At 44.8% G+C, this 21,725-nt stretch overlaps 1 protein-coding gene across 1 annotated transcript in view; it reads right to left on the minus strand.

Moving 5' to 3' along the window:
- The window catches only part of ERICH6B (glutamate rich 6B), a 70,569-nt gene that overhangs the window by 5,229 nt on the left and 43,615 nt on the right, over positions 1–21,725 (minus strand). Inside the window, exons 10-13 of the mRNA XM_060637156.3 lie at positions 19,812–19,873; positions 14,269–14,435; positions 433–518; positions 115–267 (exon numbers count right to left, since the gene is read on the minus strand). Coding sequence (XP_060493139.3) covers positions 115–267; positions 433–518; positions 14,269–14,435; positions 19,812–19,873 — 468 coding nt within the window. The remainder of the gene's footprint in view (positions 1–114; positions 268–432; positions 519–14,268; positions 14,436–19,811; positions 19,874–21,725) is intronic.

Raw genomic sequence — 21,725 nt, forward strand, 5'->3', positions numbered from 1 at the left:
GAGAGAGAGAGACTTACCCAGTGCGGGAGGACAGCTGTGCAGCCTGGGAATCAAACCTTAACCACACTGCTTCTCCTTGGAGAGGGATGTGTGGCTCTCTTAACCCAAACTTACCAGATTGCTTTGTTTTCATCATAGAAGGTGGCATGGCCAGAGTTGTTGATAAGGGCCCGGACACAACCTTGTTCACTGTCTTCTAGAATGATATATATGAACTTTCTCTGTTTTGTACTGAGGATGAGCATAGCCAGCTTTCCTGATGGATAACTGGAAGACAGTTAAGGCACAAGCACCCTCTTGGGACCCCCCAGGAAAGGCAGAGAGCCCTGCAGAGGACGCAGGGCTCAGGAAAACCCATGCCCCAGCCCCAAACCACAAACTTCTTAGGTGTCACATGTGTCAGTATGAGTGTCCCTGGGTTTCGGTGGATACTGTATTTGGCCTGATTCATCAGGAAAGAGAATTTGGAAGACAATCCCACTGGGATAGAGAATTAATTTTCCATCACCTTGAGGCACCTGGGAAGAGAAAATGAGCTTATGAAAAGCGCACAGGGGCTGACTGTCCCAATTCAGAGTTTAGTGTTGTCACTAGAGTGCTTGGGGTCTATTTACTCTCTGGATGCCCACCCATCACTACCCCAGCCATTGCTACCACCATCTTGCTGGGGGTACTGAATAGGAAATCTCTCGGGGCCTCAGTTTACATGTCTATGTGATGAGGCTGAAATGGATCACTGTGTGTGTGTGTGTGTGTGTGTGTGTGCACTCACAGGCACACACACAGATTTTATTTTTATTTTATTTTTACTTTATTTTTAATGTTTATTTTTGACAGAGAGAGAGAGAGAGAGACAGACAGACAGACAGAGCATGAACAGGGGAGGGGCAGAGAGAGAGGGAGATACAGAATCCGAAGCAGGCTCCAGGCTCCGAGCCGTCAGCACAGAGCCCGACGCGGGGCTCGAACTCACGGACCGCGAGATCATGACCGGAGCCGAAGTCAGACGCTCAACCGACTGAGCCACCCAGGCGCCCCCACACAGATTTTAAACTATTATGTCAATGACTCCAGTGGTTATTGGTTGTATTTGTTTCCAAAGGCTGCCATAACAAAGGAACACAAACTGGGTACTTTAAAACCCCAGAGAGTCATTCTTTCACGGTTGTGGAGGCCAGAAGTCTGAAATCAAGGTGTCAGCAGGGGTGGTTCTTTCTGGAGGCTCCGAGGAAGAATTTCTTCCATGCCTCTCTCCTGGGGTTTAGTGATGACCTGGGATCCCTGTCACTCCTTGCCTTGTCTACACGTGGCTGCAATGTCCACCTCCAGTGTCCCATAATGTCCGCCATGTGTCTGTGTCTTCACGTGGCCACCTTCTTGAAAGAACAGCAGACGTCCTGGATTAGGGGCCCGCTTCAGCATGACCTCGTCTTCACTACCTCCATAAAGACCGATTTTCCAAGTAAGGTTCCATTCTGAGGCACCAGGCGTTAGGACTTAGATAGAGCTTTTCAGGGGAATACAGTTCAACTCATAACATTGGCATCACTTGGGTGTTTTATGTCTTCTTGAGTCAGTTTTAGTGAATTATATTTTCCCGGGACGTTGTTCGTTTTAGGTAAATTTTCAAATTTATTGTCCTAAAATTGTTGTCATGTAGTGTTAAAAAAAAAACCCCTCTATTGCCTCTATAGTTATGACCTTGTCTTCATTCTTTTTATTGCGACTCTCTTCTCTCTCTCTTTTTTTCCTGGATAAACCTTGCTCGAAGATTTGCCTATTTTACTAATCTTTCCAGAGAACCAGCTCTTGGTTTGCTTCCTCTACTATCACTTTGTTTTCCATTGTATCAGTTTTCAGTCTTACTAGGATCATTTATACGCTCCTGTCGGTTTTCCATATTACTCTATTTTATTTTTCTAATTCCTTGAATTGAATATTGAGCTTGTTGGTTTTCCTCCTCCTCCTTAATACACGCCTTTAAAGCTATAGCACTTCTTGCAAAATACTGTTTTAGCTGTTTCACATGCATGTAGATGTTAACCGTGAGTTTCACTCTAAACATGTTCAAATTTCCAGTATGATCTCTTCTTTGACACCTATGTTATTTGCAAGTATGTCTTCAAATTTGCAAATGCACGGGGTGCTTTTGGAGATGTTGTTTATTATCACTACATATTATTAAATATTTACTTATTTATTATTAAAATTCACGGGGGTAAGAGAGCATAGTCTGTGTGGTATCAGCTCATGGGAGAGGATAGTGTTTGCTGGGACTTGCTTAGTGGCCCAGTTGTGTCATCAATTACCATAGCTATTTCACATGTAGCTATTTCTTTGAGAAGGACCCATGTCCTGGTCTTGTGTTCCCATCTGGGCATTAAAACCCACGCTCCTGGATTATCAGGATGCACCGTTCTCCCACCTCTCACTCTCCCCTCCCCAGCACCCGGCGACCCCCTGCCTCCCGCTTCCCACACTTGCGCTCTCGTCGTACCCTTCTGGCATTCAGTTTCTCTATTTGTGGTGTTATTTCTCTTACTTTCTTACACACTCTGCTCTGTGTTTCTGACGCTTTGTACATTTCATCTACATTTCCCAGATGTTTGCAGCTGGAAGGCTTTTGGGGTCATCTAGTGTCCCACCCCACTCTAATTGGAACTCAGATTGGTGGTTCTCCAATTAGCATTATTGTTTTTTACATGATTATTTATATATTTTTGAGAGAGAGAGAGAGAGAGAGAGAGAGGGAGGGAGGGAGAGAATATGCAAGCATGGGCACACGGAGGACGGGCAGAGAGAGGAGACACAGAATCCCAAGCAGGCTCCACACTGTCAGCGCAGAGCCCGACTAGAGGCTTGAACTCGTGAACCATGAGATCATGACCTGAGCCGAAACCAAGAGTTGGATGCTCAACTGACAAAGCCACCCAGGCGCCCCACCAACTATTATCTTTAACGATGAAGGCCCGTTTGTTCAAGAAAGCTTACAGCAGAATGCCCACATCTAAGGCGATGAAAGAAAACGATACAGTTGCCTGAGGAGCTGGGGCGGAGGGCTCCTGAGGGCGTCCGAGTGAAAACCAGTCTGTGAGGTGACAAAGATCTGCAAACCGACTCCAACCCCACACCCAGCACTGTGCTGAACACTTTACCTCCACAGCGCGAGGACTCTGCAAGGTAGGCACCGTCATGATCTCCCTTGAAGACGAGGCTAAATGACTCGTCCCGTGAGAGGAGAGCCAGAGTCCAGGAATCTGCCCCTTGCTTGCCTCCAACCAGTAAGCTCCCAGCCACTTCCCACATTTAGTCTGCAAATCACTGCTCTTTTCTTTTTTAACCTAAAACAGGTGCTTTGTAAAGACATCCGGGGTTGGTTTGTTCCTAATGGCCTGTAAGAAGCTTCTAGACATTGCTCATGGGAGAGAATATTTGTAGTTTAGGTCTTATTTTCAAACGCCCCCTGAAAGCCAGACTTTCTTGAGAGGCTTTCTGCCTGTCAAATCCAATTGTCATGTAATGACATTTTCCTAGTGATGAAGACCCCACGGGCAAAGCAAAGTCTCTGACACAGAGGAGAAATTGTCACATTTTCTCTCACTGGGAATTATATAATAAGTGGCTTATCTAAAAGCCTAAATCTCATCACCATTTGCCTGGGGACAGGGTATGAGAGTAGGAGGTAAAAGTTAGGAGAGAAGGGACTACATCTCAGGCCCTCCCTTCAGTTCTACTAGAGAGGAAACTGCCTCACGGGCAGGGCCCTGTGCTATGAGACAACGGCTGTCTGTCCCTGAGCTCTCTCTCTGTGGCCGTCTGTCCCTGAGCTCTCCCTGTAACCATCTGTCTCTGAGCTGTCTCCCTGCAGCTGTCCGTCCCTGAGCTGTCCCTCTATGGCATCTGTCCCTGAGCTATCTCCCTGGTCCATCCTTGAGCTATCCCTGTGGCCATCTCTCCCTGAGCTGTCTCCCTGTGGCCGTCCATCCCTGAGCTGTCCCTGTGGCCGTCTGTCCCTGAGCGCTCCCTGCCTGCTGTGGAGCTGCTGGCTCCTGGGCTGGCCGGGCTGGCCCCTGCCTGAACACGAGCACACACTTCCAAACAGTGCTACCTGACTCAGCAAGCTACCTGGAATTTATTGCTCATCTGAAAAAAACAAAAAACAGCCAAATGTTCCACTCCTCATGGGCCTTTTGGGCAGCCCCATGTCGTGGGGTGGATTAGGAAGGGACCTCTGCTTAGATCACTTAGTGGGAAACTTCCCCTTGGCTGCAAGGATATTTAGACAGACGCTGCAGGAGTAAAACTCTGAGGCAGGACAGGACAGGGATTGTGAGAAACATGGGGTTTGCCAGCCCAGCTGGAGTAAGAAGCCAAGGAAGGTTTCACTGATATATTGGAAGTGAGGAAGCTGGAACCTTCTGAGGGCTTCCAACATCCTTACCATTCACTGCTTGGTACAACCTGGAGAGCCGCCCGGCTTTCCTTCGATTTCTCCGTCCACAGGAGTTCTGGCTGCTCCACTGACTTCCTTGTTCACACAGGCCCAAGAGATGAAGCGAGACTGAACTTTCCATTCCTTCCATGGAGGCTGAAAGAGTCATACCTTGGTTGACAGTATCGGTTTCCAGTTCTCTCCTACTTTTGCCACAAGGTGAAGCAACCCTCGTCATTTTAAGATGTTCGGCTTCTTATCCTCTTAGTGCAAACTGCTTTCATTTTCCTTTGGACACACGGCAGAAATGCGTTTCCCAGTTCTCTGGCATCTAGGTGGGGTCATGTGACTTGTTTGGTGAGTAGAATGTAAGCCTAGACCTTGACTTCACTCCTGTCCACGCAACAGGATACAAAGGACTCCACGATGGCGGAGACCCACCAGAAAGGAGCCCAGAGCCCCCAGAGCCAGCCTTGGAGGCTCAAAATCTCGAGTCTTACTCTGACTCACCAGGCTCTACCTGAACAGGGCATCTGAGCCCATTTCCCATCCTCCTCACTTGCTCACAGCTGTCCTTGAGGAAAGGCCTCAGGGCCTTTGCAACTCTTTGCTCTGCCCCTCATTTCATGCATGCCTAGACTCAAAGGGCACTTCCCCAGCTGCCTTATACTTATCAGAACAACTCTCCGCTCCGGCCAACAACTCATGAGCCCCTGAGGCTACTTCATCCGTGGTTCCTAACAATACCTGACATAGCACTGACCAGGATTGTTGTGCATTGGCTGTCTCCTCAACTGGAACGGAAGTTCCGTGGGCACAGGCCCTTTGTTTTGTTCACCCTTCTATCTCCAGCACCTAGAAGAGGACCTGGGCATAGTAGATTCTCACTTTATATGTTCAGAAGGCATACAGTCTATCACATCTTCCTAATGCCCCCTTCAGCGCCTCTTTTTTTGAGCTTCAGACCTGATCGCTAGCTCACTCTGAGGGACTCCACTATTCTGAGATGTTTTCACTTGTGTGTGGTATCCATATACTATGATACACATTTTTATACCTGTACTGTGTAGGTGTTTTTTTTTTTTTTTAAATAGGCTTTATTTTTTAGAGCAGGGCACAGCAAAGCTGAGCAGAAAGTACAGAGATTCCCATATGTCTTTTGTCCCTAACACATGCTCAGCCTCCCCCACTACCTACACCCGGCACGCACTGTCCGTTATCGTCAATAAACCTGCATCGGCACATCACTACCGCCCAGAGTCCATAGGTACGTTAGGGTCCACTCTTGCTGTTGTACATTCTTTGGGTTTGGAAAAGGTATCACGGCGTGTATGCATCACACTGTGCCGTTTTTACTGCCCTAGAAATCCTCTGTGCTCCATTGATTCATCCCCCCTTTTAAACTTCTGGCAACTACCGATCTTTATACTGTTTCTCTAGTTTTGTCTTTTCTAAAATGTCATACAGTTAGAATACTCCATATCTTTTCAGGTAAGTCTCCTTGACCTAGTAACATGAATTTCAATTTCCTCCACGTCTTTTTTTTTTTTTTTTTTTTTTTTATTTATTTTTGGGACAGAGAGAGACAGAGCATGAACGGGGGAGGGGCAGAGAGAGAGGGAGACACAGAATCGGAAACAGGCTCCAGGCTCCGAGCCATCAGCCCAGAGCCTGACGCGGGGCTCGAACTCACGGACCGCGAGATCGTGACCTGGCTGAAGTCGGACGCTTAACCGACTGCGCCACCCAGGCGCCCCTCCTCCACGTCTTTTTATGGCTTGGTAGCTCATCTCTTTTTAGCACCGAGTAAATATTCCATTGTACGGATGTACCACAGTTTACTTACCCAGTCCTCATGGGATGGCTTTTTGTTTTGTGCTTTTTGTGTTTGTTTGGCAGAGTAATGATTTTATTTTAGAACATCTTTGCAGAAAACATGGTCTGATGAGGTATAATCTTATCTTTCGTTTTCTTTTCAAATTTTCATTTAAATCCAGTTAGTGAACATACAGTGCAATATTGGTTTCAGGACTAGAATTCAGTGATTCATCACTTACATACAACACCCAGGGCTCATCGTAACAAGTGCCCTCCATAATACCCATCACCCGTATAGCCCATCCCCCACCCCCTCCCTCCATCAACCTTCGGTTTGTTCTCCATCTTTAAGAGTCTCTTATGGTTTGTTTCCCTCTCGCTCTCTTTTTTAAATCTGCCTCTCATATGTTCGTCTTTTTCTTAAATTCCACATATGAGTGAAATCAGATGGTGTTTGTCATTCTCCAGCTGACTTATTTTGCTCAACATAATACACTGTAGCTCCATTTATGTCATTGCAAATGACGAGCTTTCATTCTTTTTGATGGCTGAGTAATATTCCATCGTGCATGTATACTACATCTTTATCCATTCATCAGCCGATGGACATTTGGGCTCTTTCCACAGTTTGGCTATTGTCGATAGTGCTGCTATAAACATCGGGGTGCGTGTATACCTTCGAATCAGTATTTTTATATCCTTTGAGTAAATACCTAGTAGTGCAATTGCTGGGTCGTAGGGTAGTTCTATTTTTAGCTTTTTGAGGAATCTCCATACTGTTTTCCAGAGTGGACACACCAGTTTGCAATCCCAGCAACAGTGTCAGCGGGTTCCTCTTTCTCCACAACCTTGCCAACATCTGTTGTTTTCTGTGTTGTTAATTTTAGTCATTCTGACAGGTGAGAGGTGGTATCTCATGGTTTTGATTTGTATTTCCCTGATGATGAGTGATGTTGAGCATCTTTTCACGTGCCTGTTACTCATCTGTATGTCTTCTTTGGAAAAGTGTCTACTTATGTCTTCTGCCCATTTTTTCACTGGATTATTTGGTTTTTTTGGGTGTTGAGTATGAAAACTCATACTCAACAATTTATGGATTTTGGATACTAACCTTTTGTCAGATATGTCATCTGAAAATATCTTCTCTCATTCTGTAGACTGTCTGTTAGTTCTGTTGGTTGTTTCCTTCACTATGCTGAAGCTTTTTAACTTGATGAATAGTTGATTTTTGCTTTTGTTTTCCTTGCCTCCAGTGATGTGTTGAGTAAGAAGTGGCCATGGCCGATGTCAGAGGTTGCTGTCTGTGTTCTCCTCTAGGATTTTGATGGTTTCCTATCTCACATTTAGGTCTTTCCATTTTGAATTTATTTTTGTGTATAGTGTAAGAAAGCGGTCCAGTTTCATTCTTCTCCACGTAGCTGTTCAGTTTTTCCAGCATTATTTGTTGAAAAACTGTCTTTTTTCCATTGGATATTCTTTCCTGCTTTGTTGAAGATTAGTTGACCATATGGTTGTGGGCCCACTTCTAGGTCTTCTGTTCCACTGATCTATGTATCTGTTTTTGTGCCAGTACCATACTGTCTTGATGACTACAGCCTTGTAATACAGCTTGAAGTCCAGAATTGTGATGCCTCCAGCTTTGCTTCTTTTTTTCAGGATTGCTTTGGCTATTCGGGGTCTTTTGTGGTTCCATTACACATTTTTAGGATTGTTTGTTCCAGCTCTGTAAAAAATGCTGGTGGTATTTTGACAGAGATTGCATTAAATGTGTAGATGGCTTTGAGTAGTATAGACATTTTAATAATGTTTGTTCTTCCAATCATGAGCATGGAATGTTTTCCCACTGCTTTGTGTCCTCTTCAAGTTCTTTAATAAGTGTTCTATTGTTTTAGGTATCTTATGGGTTTTGGTGTAATTCTAAATGGGATCACTTCCTTGATTTCTTTATCTGCTGCTTCATTATTGGTGTACAGAAATGCAACAGATTTCTGTACGTTGATTTTATATCTTATGACTTTGCTGAATTCGTGTATATTTGCAATTTTTTGGTGGAGTCTTTTGGGTTTTCTATATAGAGTATCATGTCATCTGCAGATAGTGAAAGCTTGACTTCTTCCTTGCCCATATGGATGCCTTTTACTTATTTTTGTTGTCTGATTGCTGAGGCTAAGGCTTCCAGGACAATGTTAAATAGTAATGGTGACAGCGGACGTCCCTGTCTTGTTCCTGACCGTAGAGGAAAAGCTCTGTTTTTCCTCATTGAGGATGATATTAACTGCAGGTCCTTTCTATATGACCTTTATGCTGATGTTGAGGTATGTTCCATCTATACCTACTTTTTATCAAGAATGGATGCTATAGTCTGTCAAATGCTTTTTCTGCATTTATTGAAAGGACCATATGATTCTTATCCTTTCTTTTATTAATGGGGTGCATCACATTGGTTGATTTGCAAATACTGAACCACCCTGCAGCCCAGGAATAAATCCCACTTGATTGTGGTGAATAATTCTTTTAAGGTACCTTTTAAGGTACTGTTGAATTCGATTTGTTAGTATGTTGTGGAGAATTTTTGCATCCATATTCATCAGGGATATTGGCCTGCAATTCCTTCTAGTGGGCCCTTTGTATGGCTTTGGAATCAAGGTAATGCTGGCTCCATAGAAGGAGTCTGGAGGTTTTCCTTCCATTTCTATTTTTTGGAACAATTTGAGAGGAATAGGTAATAACTCTTCTTTAGATATCTGGTAGAATTCCCCTGGGAAGCCATTTGGCCCTGGACTTTGGTTTGTTGGAAATTTTTGATTATTGATTCAATTTCTTTGCTGGTTATGGGTCTGCTCAAGTTTTCTATTTCGTCCTGTTTCATTTTTGGTGGTTAGTATGTTAATAGAAATTTGTCTATTTCTTCCAGATTGCCCAGTTTGTTGGCATATGATTTTTCATATATTCTCTTATTGTTTGTACTTTTGTGGTGTTGATTGTGATCCTCCTCTTTCACTTGTGATTTTACCTATTTGGGTCCTTTCTCTTTTCTTTTTGAGAAGTCTGGTTTATCAATTTTATTAATTCTTTCAGAGAACCAGCTCTTAGTTTCATTGATCAGTTCTACTGTTTTTTGTTTGTTTGTTTGTTTGTTTCTATATTGTTTATTTCTGCTCTAATCTTTATTATTTTCCTTCTTCTGCCGGCTTTAGGCTTTATTTATTCTTCCTTTTCTAGATCATTTAGATGTAAGGTTAGATGGTGTATTTGAGACTTCTCTTGCTTCTTGATGTAGGCCTGTATTGCAATATACTTTCCTGTTAGGACTGCCTTTGCTGCATCCCAAAGGTTTTGAATGTTGGTTTTCATTTTCATTTGCTTACATGTACTTTTTAGATTTCTTCTTTAATTTACTGGTTAACTTATTCCCTCTTTAGTAGTAGGATGTTCTTTAACCTCCATGTGTTTGTGGTCTTCCTAAATTTTTTCTTGTGGTTGACTTCAAGTTTCATAGTGTTGTGGTCTAAAAATATGCCTGGTATGATTGCAATCTTTTTGTACATGTTGAGGGCTGATTTGTGACCCGGCAAATGATCTATTCTGGAGAAAGTTCCATGTGCACTTGAGAAGAATGTGTATTCTTCTGCTTCAGGATGAAATGTTCTGAATATATCTGTTAAGTCCATCCACTCCAGTGTATCATGCAAAGCCATTGTTTCCTTGTTAATTTTCTGCTTACATGATCTGTCCATTGTTGTAACTGGGGTGTTAAGGGTCCCTTACTGTTAATATATTATTATCAATGAGTTTCTTTATGTTTGTCGTTAATTGATTTATATATTTGGATGCTCCTAAATTGGCTGTATAAGTATTTACAATTGTTAGATCTTCTTGATGGATAGGCCCCCTAATTATGATATAATACCCGTCTTCATGTCTTATTACAGTCTTTATTTTAAAATCTAGTTTGTCTGATATAAGTATGGCTACTCCAGCTTTCTTTTGACGTCCATTAGCATGATAGATGGTTCTCCATCCACTCACTTTCAATCTGCAAGTGTCTTTAGGTCTAAAATGAGTCTCTTATAGGCAGCATATAGATTTTAAAAAATCCATTCTGATACTCTTTGTCTTTTGATTGGAGCATTTAGTACATTTACATTCAGAGTGATTATTGAAAGATATGAGTTTAGTGCCATTGTGTTACCTGTAAAGTTGGTATCTCTGGTGATGTTCTCTGTTCCTTTGTAGTCTTTGTTGCTTTGGTCTTTTTCCCCCCACTTAGAGAGTCCCTTTAATATTTCTTGCAGGGCTGGTTTAGTGGGCACAAACTTCTTTAGTTTTTGTTTGTCTGGGAAACTCTCTCTCTCTCCAGCTTTGCTGGATAATGTATTCTTGGCTACATATTTTTCCCGTTCAGCTTGTTGCCATTCCCTTCTGGCCTGCCAAGTTTCTGTGGACAGATCTGCTGTGAATCTGATCTGTCTTCACTTTTAGGTTAAGAATTTTTCTCTTGCTGCTTTCAGGATTCTTTCCCTGTCTGTGTAATTTGTGAATTTGACTATGATATGTCTAGGTGATAGCTGGTTTTTGTTGAATTTATTTTTTAATGTTTATTTATTTTTGAGAGAGACAGAGACAGAATGTGAGTGGGTTAGGGGCAGAGAGAGAGGGAGGCACAGAATCCAAAGCAGGCTCCAGGTTCCGTGCTGTCAGCACAGAGCCTGATGCGGGGCTCGAACTCACGAACTGTGAAATCATGACCTGAGCCAAAGTCAGTCGCTCAACCGACTGAGCCACACAGGCGCCCCTAGTTTTTGTTGAATTTAATGGGAGTTCTCTATGTTTCTTGGATTTTGATGTCTGTGTTCTTCCCAGATTACAGAAGTTTTCAGCTATAATTTACTCATATAAACCCAGATTATAGAAGTTTTCAGCTGTAATTTGCTCATATAAACCTTCTGCCTCCTTTTCTCTTTCTTCATCTTCTGAGACTCCTATGATACAAATGTTATTACATTTTAAGAAGTTGCCAAGTTCCCTAAGTCTACCTTCATGATCCAATACCTCTCTTTCCCTCTTCTTTTCAGCTTCATTATATTCTATAATTTTATCTTCTGTTTCACTGATTAATTCCTCTGCTTTGTTGATCCTCACTGTTATGGCATCTGTTCAGGTTTGTACCTTGGGTATAGCATTTTTAATTTTGGCCTGACTAGATAGATTTTAGTTCTTTTACCTCTGCAGTAAGGGATTCTCTAGTGTCTTCTATGCTTTTTTTTTTTTTTTCAAGCCCAGCTAGTATCCTTATAATTGTTGTTTTAAATTCTAATTCAGGGGCACCTGGGTGGCGCAGTCGGTTAAGCGTCCGACTTCAGCCAGGTCACGATCTCACGGTCCGTGAGTTCGAGCCCCGCGTCGGGCTCTGGGCTGATGGCTCGGAGCCTGGAGCCTGTTTCCGATTCTGTGTCTCCCTCTCTCTCTGTCCCTCCCCCGTTCATGCTCTGTCTCTCTCTGTCCCAAAAATAAAATAAACGTTGAAAAAAAAAAATTTTTTTTTAAATTCTAATTCAGACATCTTACTTATATCTGTATCGATTAAACCCCTGGCTGGTTTCTACTTCCTGTTCTTTCTTCTGGGGTGAATTCCTCCGTCTTGTCATTTTGTCCAGAAAAAAAAATCTAGATCCTAGCTGTGTTTTGGTCTGCTTGTTAAAAGAAGCTAGATCCAAGATATATATATAGTAAAAAATTAAATAATTAAACATTGAAAAATTAAAAAATAAAAAGGAAGCTAGATCCTATTTCCCCTAGAGCTGAAGCTTTGTGGCACTCTATGGTCAGTGGACTTGGTGCAGGTGAGTGGTTTGTGCTGGTCTTCTGGGGGAGGAGCCTGTTGCACTGATTCTCAGGTGGCCTTGCCCTAGTGAAGATGCACCTGCAGGGCACAGGGGGTGGGGCTTTGTGTAGTGGCTCTGGGCTCCTTTTGGCAATACTGTTTAGCTCACTGTGGTTAGTCACTGCAGGTGGGCAAGGAATGAGGTTTTTTTTTTAATTTTAATTTTTTAATTTTATTTTTTTCTTCTCTTGTGGTTCTATTTTATTTTTTTTAATATGGAATTTATTGTCAAATTGGTTTCCATACAACACCCAGTGCTCATCCCAAAAGGTGCCCTCCTCAATACCCATCACCCACCCTCCCCTCCCTCCCACCCCCCATCAACCCTCAGTTTGTTCTCAGGTTTTAACAGTCTCTTATGCTTTGGCTCTCTCCCACTCTAACCTCTTTTTTTTTTTTTTTTTCCTTCCCCTCCCCCATGGGTTTCTGTTAAGTTTCTCAGGATCCACATAAGAGTGAAACCATATGGTATCTGTCTTTCTCTGTATGGCTTATTTCACTTAGCATCACACTCTCCAGTTCCATCCATGTTGCTACAAAGGGCCATATTTCATTTTTTCTCATTGCCACGTAGTATTCCATTGTGTATATAAACCACAATTTCTTTATCCATTCATCAGTTGATGGACATTTAGGCTCTTTCCATCATTTGGCTATTGTTGAGAGTGCTGCTATAAACATTGGGGTACACGTGCCCCTATGCATCGGCACTCCTGTATCCCTTGGGTCAATTCCTAGCAGTGCTATTGCTGGGTCAGAGAGTAGGTCTATTTTTGATTTTTTGAGGAACCTCCACACTGTTTTCCAGAGTGGCTGCACCAGTTTGCATCGCCCCCCTCTCATCTCTGGATCAGGGAGCTTGTGCTTGCCACTCCTCAGGAAGCCCTCACAGATAAGCAAACAATCACCCCTTCTGTGTCCCTGGCTTCTGTCAGATCCCCACCTGCACCCTGTGTGTGTTTGAGCTGTCCACCTGTCAGGTGGCACAGCTTTCCTGGGTTTTCTCTCAGGCACGGCTGTGTTTCAAAACTAACTTTCGGATACCCCCGTGGTGCGGCCCAGTACTGATCCTCTGGGGGAGAGTCTCCGTGCCCTGTGGCCGGTGCTGGCTTGTCGCAGAAAGTGGTTGCGTGAATGTGCGGTGGCTCGGAGTTTATGGTAAATCACAGCAGAAAGCTGGCGCCAAGGCCGCTGCCCTCGGCGGGCATCTTTGTCCCCGTGCTGGTGAATGCGGCAGCTCGGTGGTGCCCACCGGGTCTTTTGCCCGCGGAAAGGCCAGATCCCCCCTACCAAACGCCCTCCCGGCACGGGAACCACTTCTCCCAGGGCAGCCCAGGGGATCCTCGGACTGAGCTGCCCACTCTTGCTGCAGCACCGCCAGGGGCCACCCTGGCGATCCCCCTGACCTCTGAAACTTCAGACTCGGACCCTGTAATCTGCTGTGTATAAAAACTGGCGGTGTTTAAACCCTCTCCTTTTTCCCAGCCAACAGTTTCGGGGAAGAGTTTTCCCCGTGAAGTCCCCGGTGCATGTTTTCACTCTTCTCTCTCTCTCTCTTTCTTTGCTTACCTCCGCAGCACCTGCGGCTCTTTTCTCCCCCAAATCAACTCTTTGTGGTTTCTACCTTCCACAAGGTGGCCGTTTTTTGTTTTTTGGTTTTTTTTTTTCTGCCTGTAGGCATGCAGCTTTGTTTGCTTGGTCCTCAGATCAATTTCTTGGGAGTTCAGAAAGATTTGATGTTTCTCTAGCTGTGTCTGAGGTGGGAGGCAAGCTTAGGGTGACCCTACCCATCTATCCTCTTAACCGGCCATTCTCCCGGATTGATTTTTGTGTACATTTTACATTTTTTAGGGGATGGACCTTTATATTATACACTTCCATTTTCCTCCTCCCAATCTTACCCAAATGCCTAAGACGGGGCCCGAAGGGAGAAGAGTCTCAGTGAACCCTAGTAAAAGCCCCGGTTAATCTGCCCATAACCCCCACACTCAGGTGTGCCTCTGTATTTGTATTCACACTGTATATTAGTTCTGACGACTCCCTGATGTTATGTGTGTGTCTCATCCCCACCCCCCCACCCCCCGCCACAAAAACCCTGCACAAAGTAACAACACCAATGCACTGCCATACTTACCTCAGTCTTGCTGTGTGCCCATCCCGTATCTACTTCCAATTTCTTCTTACGATAAACCACACGACGAGTTTTTTTGGCTTCTGGCACAGGCTCCTCACCTTGTGGTGGTTGTTTCCATAAGTGAAATGTGAAAGTCGATGTCTCCGCAGTTTTGGTCGTGAGGAAGTCTGGTAGAAAAGAGAAAGGAAGCCTGGATCTGTCTTTCTCAGAGAGGTTGAGGGTTTGAGACATCGGCCATATTCCCCCAAGTGGCAAAGGCTGCCAGATGGTGGAAAGGGCAGGTCTCTGGAGAGAAGTGTAAGGGTTGAAGTTGCAGCTTTCTCAGTTTTGGCATCCGTCCACTCAAAATGCATTTATCGAGGGCCTATAGTGCGGCGGTCCGAGGCTAGATGCCAGATGCCGTGGTGAGGACCACCCAGTCCAGACTTGAGGGGGGGGGTGGTGTGAAGGTGACATACCAGCCACACGCTGCTAACAAGCGTGGCTGCTACTTCTGGTAATTTACAAAATAGGCAAAAGCGGGGAGCCATTTACAAAAAAAAGGAAACGCTTCAAACCCCGTTATGTCAACTTAAAACATAAATGTGTGTTAGCGTGCCACGTTACTCTTTTTTAAAGTTTATTTATTGGGGCGCCTGGGTGGCTCAGTTGGTTAAGCGGCCGACTTCAGCTCAGGTCACGATCTCGCGGTCCGTGAGTTCGAGCCCCACGTCGGGCTCTGGGCTGATGGCTGAGAGCCTGGAGCCTGCTTCCGATTCTGTGTCTCCCTCTCTCTCTGCCCCTCCCCCGTTCATGCTCTGTCTCTCTCTGTCTCAAAAATAAATAAAACGTTAAAAATTTTTTTTTAAAGTTTATTTATTTATTTTGAGAGAGAAAGAGAGAGTGTGGGCACATCTGTGTGGGGGAGGGGCAGCAAGACAGAGAGAGAGAGGATCTCAAGCAGGCTTGGGATGTGGAGCTGGATCTCAGGAAATGTGACATCGTGACCTGAGACAAAATCGAGAGCTGGACACTTACCCGACTGAGTCACCCAGGTGTCCCAGCATGCCACGACAAAATGCAGGGCAAGACCTCTCTTTTGTGGGTGCTTCTGATGCTGGACTCTGTGATCTTTTTTGCTCAAAGCACATTAATAATTTATTATCTATAATTCTCAGTTTTGGTAGTTTGTAAGCAGTCTGCAGAATCACAGACTTAAAAAATTCTGTATATTCCCCAATCTTTAATGGATGTTCTGTCCACATATAAATTTAAAGTAGTGTTTTATTTTTTTAATGTTTTATTTATTTTTAAGAGAGAGAGAGAGAGAAAGAGCGAGCAGGGGAGGAGCAGGGAGAGAGGGAGATGGAATCCTCCCTGAAGCAGGCTCCAGGCTCTGAGCCATCAGCACAGAGCCCTACGCGGGGCTCGAACTCACAAACTGTGAGATCATGATCTGAGCCGAAGTTGAACGCTCAACCAACTGAGCCACTTAGGTGTCCCTAAAGTAGTGTTTTTTCTTTTTTTAATTTTTTTTAACGTTTATTTATTTTTGAGACAGAGAGAGACAGAGCATGAACGGGGGAGGGTCAGAGAGAGAGAGAGACACAGAATCTGAAACAGGCTCCGGGCTCTGAGCCGTCAGCACAGAGCCCGACACGGGGCTCGAACTCACGGAGCACAAGATCATGACCTGAGCTGAAGTCGGACGCTCACCGACTGAGCCACCCAGGTGCCCCTAAAGTAGTTTTTTAAAAAGCTATTTTCTTGGGGCGCCTGGGTGGCTCAGTTGGCTAAGCCTTCGACTTCGGCCCAGATCATGATCTCATGGTTCGTGGGTTTGAGCTGCATGTCAGGCTCTGTGCTGACAGCTCAGAGCCTGGAGCCTGCTTCAGATTCTGTGTCTCCCTCTCTCTCTGCCCCTCCCCCACTTGTGCTCTGTCTCTCTCTCAAAAATAAATAAAATGTAAAAAAAAAAATTAAAAAGCTATTTTCTTATTGAGTCTTTTGAAAGTATTCAACTTCGTTTTCATAGCAACAAGTTTCTTTTTATCATCATTTCTGTCAATTTCTATAGGAGTTGAATTTTGGAACTAGATTAGTAGGGCAGCTGACTCTCGGCGGGTGTCAGACAAGCCGTGGGAGCAGCAGGAGAATCTGGGACAGTGGCACGTCTGAGAAACTAAGGAGGCCACTGGCTAGAACTCGGAGAGGAGGCTTTTCCGCAGGAAAATGAGGAGACAGAGGTGGGAGGGCAGGGTCATTTGGAAACCTGTGTGAGAAGTTTGGAAGGGGGTCTCAGTCTCCCTGTGAGAAGCACCTTCCTTCTCCAGTGCCTGCTTACAAATGATAATGATTTGTCAGAGGGAAAAAGCTGAAGTGAGCCCAGCCACTGTTTGTGAGTGTCTCTTAGAAATTAATAGAAAACATTTCTAAAATGGTAATGACAAAAGAGGACATATATATGCTCATTTTTTCCCCTATAGGAATGCTAAAATCGTGGACGCTTTGTTTTGTGCTATACATCCGGCTGTGCCATCATTAGGGGGAGGCTTTAGGCTGCCTTTCTGAGCCTCTGTTCCTTTAAAATGGAATAATGATGCCTACAGAGACCTACTGAGTTACAGTAAAACCTTGGTTTGTGAGCATAATTCATTTCCGGAAACATGCTTGCAATCCAAAGCACTCGTGTATCAAAGGGAATTTCAAGAACCATTGGTTCAGTTGTGATCATGTGACATTCGGTACCACTCGTATCGCAAGACATTGTTCATTTATCAAGTTAAAATTTATCAGAAATGTTTGTTCGTCTTGCAGAACAAGTTACTCGCAATCCAAGGTTTTATTGTACTGTGAAATCATGTCTACACCGTGCCTGCCACCTAGGAGAGGGTCAATATATCTGTGGCCTTCACTCGGGGAGCTTTGAACTTTGATGGCTCATGATTCAGTATCTTCCCACCTCTTTTCCCAGACTAGATGGTTCTGAACAGGAAAGGCCACTTAATTTGAGAGGCCCCATGCAAAATGAAAATGCAGAGGTCCTTGTTCCAATATTATTAAGAAGTTCAAGACGGTGAGAACAGGGCATTGAATCAAGTGCAGCACCTTTCAAAGTATTGGGTCCCGTGTGACTGATCAGAGGTCCCACATTCATGAAGCCAGCCTGGGCTTGGGAATCAGCGTGTGCAGACAGGGAGGTGTGTGTGTAGAATACAGAATGGTCTGCATCCTGGAAGTAAGCAAGTTTGTATCTTGGAAGAGGCTGGGAGATTTCTTTGGGACTGGCTACAACCAGAACGTGGAGGGGATGCCTTTTATCTATTAGAAGGGTTGCTTTTTTTGTACAAAAAGTTCAAGGTGTTGCTTTTTTTTTGTATAAAGAATTCAAAGTGTTGCTTTTTTGTATAAAAAGTTCAATCCTTCTCGACTTCAATTGCCCCGAGGAGCAGGGAGTAGGCAGGGGTAGTCGTGAGGCACTATGGGCGTTCAACAGTATTAAAATCTTATTCTCCAGTTGGAAGTCCTATCCTGGATGTGTGGCAGTGGAGTATCCAGAGAGGCCTTAATCTCCCAAAAGGAGCAAAAAGAAGAAAAAAAGAGAAAAAAATCATACATGCCCACATCCATTAAAAACAACAACAAAAACACTTATTGAGTGCTTACTGTGTGCCTTACTGAAGTGGCACGTAAGAAAAGACACAGGCATCTACAGCCCAGAGGGAACAGAAATATGAGCAGTAGACACGTATAGTATCATAAGTGGAATAGATAGATGTTTGTTGTGTTTTTGGCTGCTGAGCTTCTGAACCCCGCTCCTTGTTTTGGGGGCGCCCCATTGTGTGAGTCTTGGTGGGAGGCAGGGCCTCCCCACTATGGAAGCCGAAGGTAGCAATTCCTTCTTGTCTCCTAGCTCCAGTGAGTGCACGAGACCGAGGCTTAGAGGGCCCCCTCTTTTTCTTCCCCAGAAACACTCGCCTTTCGTTGGGGATGAGTCCCAGGTCTGGCCTGAGAGGTGTCGGGCAGCATGCGGCTCGTGCCCGCACGACGACCGGGTGATCTCAGGTAAGTCCCTTAGCCTCCCTGAGCCTTAGCTTCTTTATCCTGCTTCACGTGGTTAGGAAGGCTCATTCGAATCAGACTACGTGAAAATAACCCGGTCCACAGAAGTTATTCCCTAAGAGTTCGACCAGGGGCATAAACTGGTATTGGGGGCCTGGGACATGGTCTTGGGAGGGAATCTGAGGATGTGTCCTGGCTCAGGGAAAAAAAGTACCAGGACTGGTTAGCTATGGGTATTGTTAGCCATGGGTATTGTTGACATTTCTGTGTTAGTTGGATCTAGTAATCTTAAAGATTTCCACGTGGTGGCTTTGAGTCTCTGAATGAAATAGTCTCATGGCTTAGGCTCTTGGCCCAAGTTTTCCATTATTAGATTTTTTTTTTAAAGAATTTGTTTGAGGGGCGCCTGGGTGGCTCAGTCAGTTAAGCGGCCGACTTCGGCTCAGGTCATGATCTCACGGTCCGTGAGTTCGAGCCCCGCGTCGGGCTCTGGGCTGACAGCTCAGAGCCTGGAGGCTGTTTCAGATTCTGTGTCTCCCTCTCTCTCTCTCTGTCCCTCCCCCGTTCATGCTCTGTCTCTCTCTGTCTCAAAAATAAATAAACGTTAAAAAAAAATTAAAAAAAAAAAAAGAATTTGTTTGAGAGAAAGAGAGCAGGGGAAGGGCAGAGAGAGAGAGAGAGAGAGGGAGGGAGAGAGAGAGGGAGAGAGAGAATCTTAAGCAGGATCCATGCTCAACGTGAAGCCTGAAGTGGGTCTCAATCTCATGATCCCCAGATCATGACCTGAACCAGAATCAATAGTCAGATGCCTAACCAACAGAGCCACCCAGATGCCCCCTCCGTGATTAAACTTAAAAACACTGGCAACCACCATGATGGGGAAATCTTAACAGCTGGACCTCAGATGCCTTCAGTATCTGGTAGAGGTATATGGTAATGATCTAAGTAGCCCCTCAAATCTAGTTTAGATCCCTTCTTTTTTTTTTTTTTTAATTTTTTTTTCAACGTTTTTTATTTATTTATTTTTGGGACAGAGAGAGACAGAGCATGAACGGGGGAGGTGCAGAGAAAGAGGGAGACACAGAATCGGAAACAGGCTCCAGGCTCCGAGCCATCAGCCCAGAGCCTGACGCGGGGCTCGAACTCACGGACCGTGAGATCGTGACCTGGCTGAAGTCGGACGCTTAACCGACTGCGCCACCCAGGCGCTAGTTTAGATCCCTTCTTATGGGGCTCTATGGACTTCTCTTCCTACCACAGCACTTAACCATTCCATACATGAATCCCCTGCTTTCTTATCTATCTTTACCCACAGTCCCCCAAAAAGGATAAGGGGGTCCCAGACTGTGTCCATCTTGCTTGGTATTTTATCCCTGGAAGCGAGGACCTTGCTAGTCCAGTAGGTGCTGTGGTTAGGCAGTGAGCATTTCTGCCTCCTTTAGGGTTCGTGGCAGAAGGTAAGAGGCAATCACAGGATGGAAAAATGGGAGAGTAGTCCTTACTTTCACGTTTCTTCATAATCCAGAGGATTGTTTGCTTGAATTTTCCAAAATTTTTCTTCAACCTAAAGAGAATGTGAATTATCTCAAATTCATGTTTACATGTCATGCTACACAGTGTAGACAGTGCTAGAACCTGCCGAGTGTTTCTATTGTTGAAGAATTGGGCTCGTGCCTCTGCTTTCGGGGGCTGTTTTTCTTCCACTCAGTACTCAGGAATAAAGGGACAGTACATGGTGTTGACCCAGTGCTTCCCTCCTAGACTTTAGGCTGACACCCAAATCCTTCTAAACGAATTCAACAAGGAGCATCTTGGGAGCTAGGACAGGACTGGGAGGTCCAAATGTGAAACCGGCTCTAGGAGTTAAGCTCGTGCAGCTTTATTTTTCTCTATGGCTGGTGCATATCCCAGTGAAGGTTACATTTGGAAATAGCTGGGAAAAACGGCACCATCTGGGAGCTGGACAGAGTCACCTGAAACCCCTTTGCATTTAGTGGGAAAACTTCAAATACTCTCACTCAAAATGACTCATCATGAAAGCCACACTGAGGGATGGTTCTTCAAAATAATCAAGCCCTTACCCCCTCTCCTGTCAACATACAAAGCAAGTCGTCTTGGCATTTCACTGGCTTGGGCTGTTTCTGTTCCAAATAAGGGTGGTCTCCAGGGGCAGCTGCGTTTCTTGGTTCTCAGATCAGAGCCCCTTTGAAAGGGAATGTGCTGAAAGGAGTGAGCTTCCCAGGCTTAATTGGATCTGAGAAGAAGGCCTTTGACCTGACCGATTTTAAGTGCTCAGTTCAGATTCCTTGAGGAGAGTGGAATAATTTAACCTCAAGTAACCCCAGGAAGCAAATACCTTTGGCTGGAAAGGGCTGTGCTCTTTTGGCGGGCAGAGAGCAGGTTTACTGTTTGTACTTTAGAAGCAGTGGCGGGACTTGAGAATGAGCTCTTCATGGCCCATTTGCATTGAATGTTATTTGTTGTATCTGCAAGCACTTTGAATGGAATCCGAAGCAGTTACCTAGCCTGCCATCATCTGTGAAAGGATAAGGACCAAACCGGGGGTGGGGTGAAGCCTGACTTGCAGGTCGAGAGCAGGATGCCAAACATACGCAAGGGTTAAATTCCAGTGAGGGGATCCAGCCACAGGCACCCAAGGCCCTTTTGAAAAGCTTCCTCCCTTGGCTCTTTGCCCACCTTTGCCTATTCTTGCCAGCCGGCTCCTCAACGGCAGAGACTCTGAGATCCCCGCTATTCTATAGATTGACTATATATTCTATAGATTGATCTATGCCTAGTAGATCAGCACATAGTAGGTGCTCAGGAAATATTTGTTGAGTGCAATCAGATTAGAATGAACCTTGGTTATAGGCCCAAGTGGGATGGAATAGGTGGGGAAATGTCACATATGGGGCCCGGTAACTCACAGCGAAGTTACTTTGCATTTGTTTTTGTAGCTGTGTAAGGATCTGAAAGCTTGGATATTCTTTGTGTTGCGCTCTGTGCATTTTGCTTTCTCCTTTCCTAGAGAAGCCTCAGGGGTGTCTGGCCCCAGGACTCTACTGAGCCCAAAGCAGAAGTTGCTGGCAGTCAGCCTCTCTTCTTGGTTTTGGAGAAAGCTTCAATTCATCAAGGAGGTTATGCAGGGCAAGCTTGTTCCTTGGTGTCACTGCCAGCGTCTACAAGACTTGCAGGAGGCTGGAACGTGCACCTTGCTTGCTGCGATTTCTGATAGTTGGATAAATGAAAATCCAGGTTCCTCCGCAGCACATTCCGGATGTACAAATGGGAGTTTGGGGACATTTTGTGACCTGGGACCGTGGCAGCTAGAAAGATTTGGTGCCAGCAACGGTCTGCAATAGCCTTATCATTCCCCACTCCAAATGGGGATTCTGGCCATCGCTCCCGGGCAGTGC

Source organism: Panthera onca, chromosome A1 (genome assembly GCF_046562875.1).
Source record: "Panthera onca isolate mPanOnc1 chromosome A1, mPanOnc1 haplotype 2, whole genome shotgun sequence".
Classification (NCBI taxonomy): domain Eukaryota; kingdom Metazoa; phylum Chordata; class Mammalia; order Carnivora; family Felidae; genus Panthera; species Panthera onca.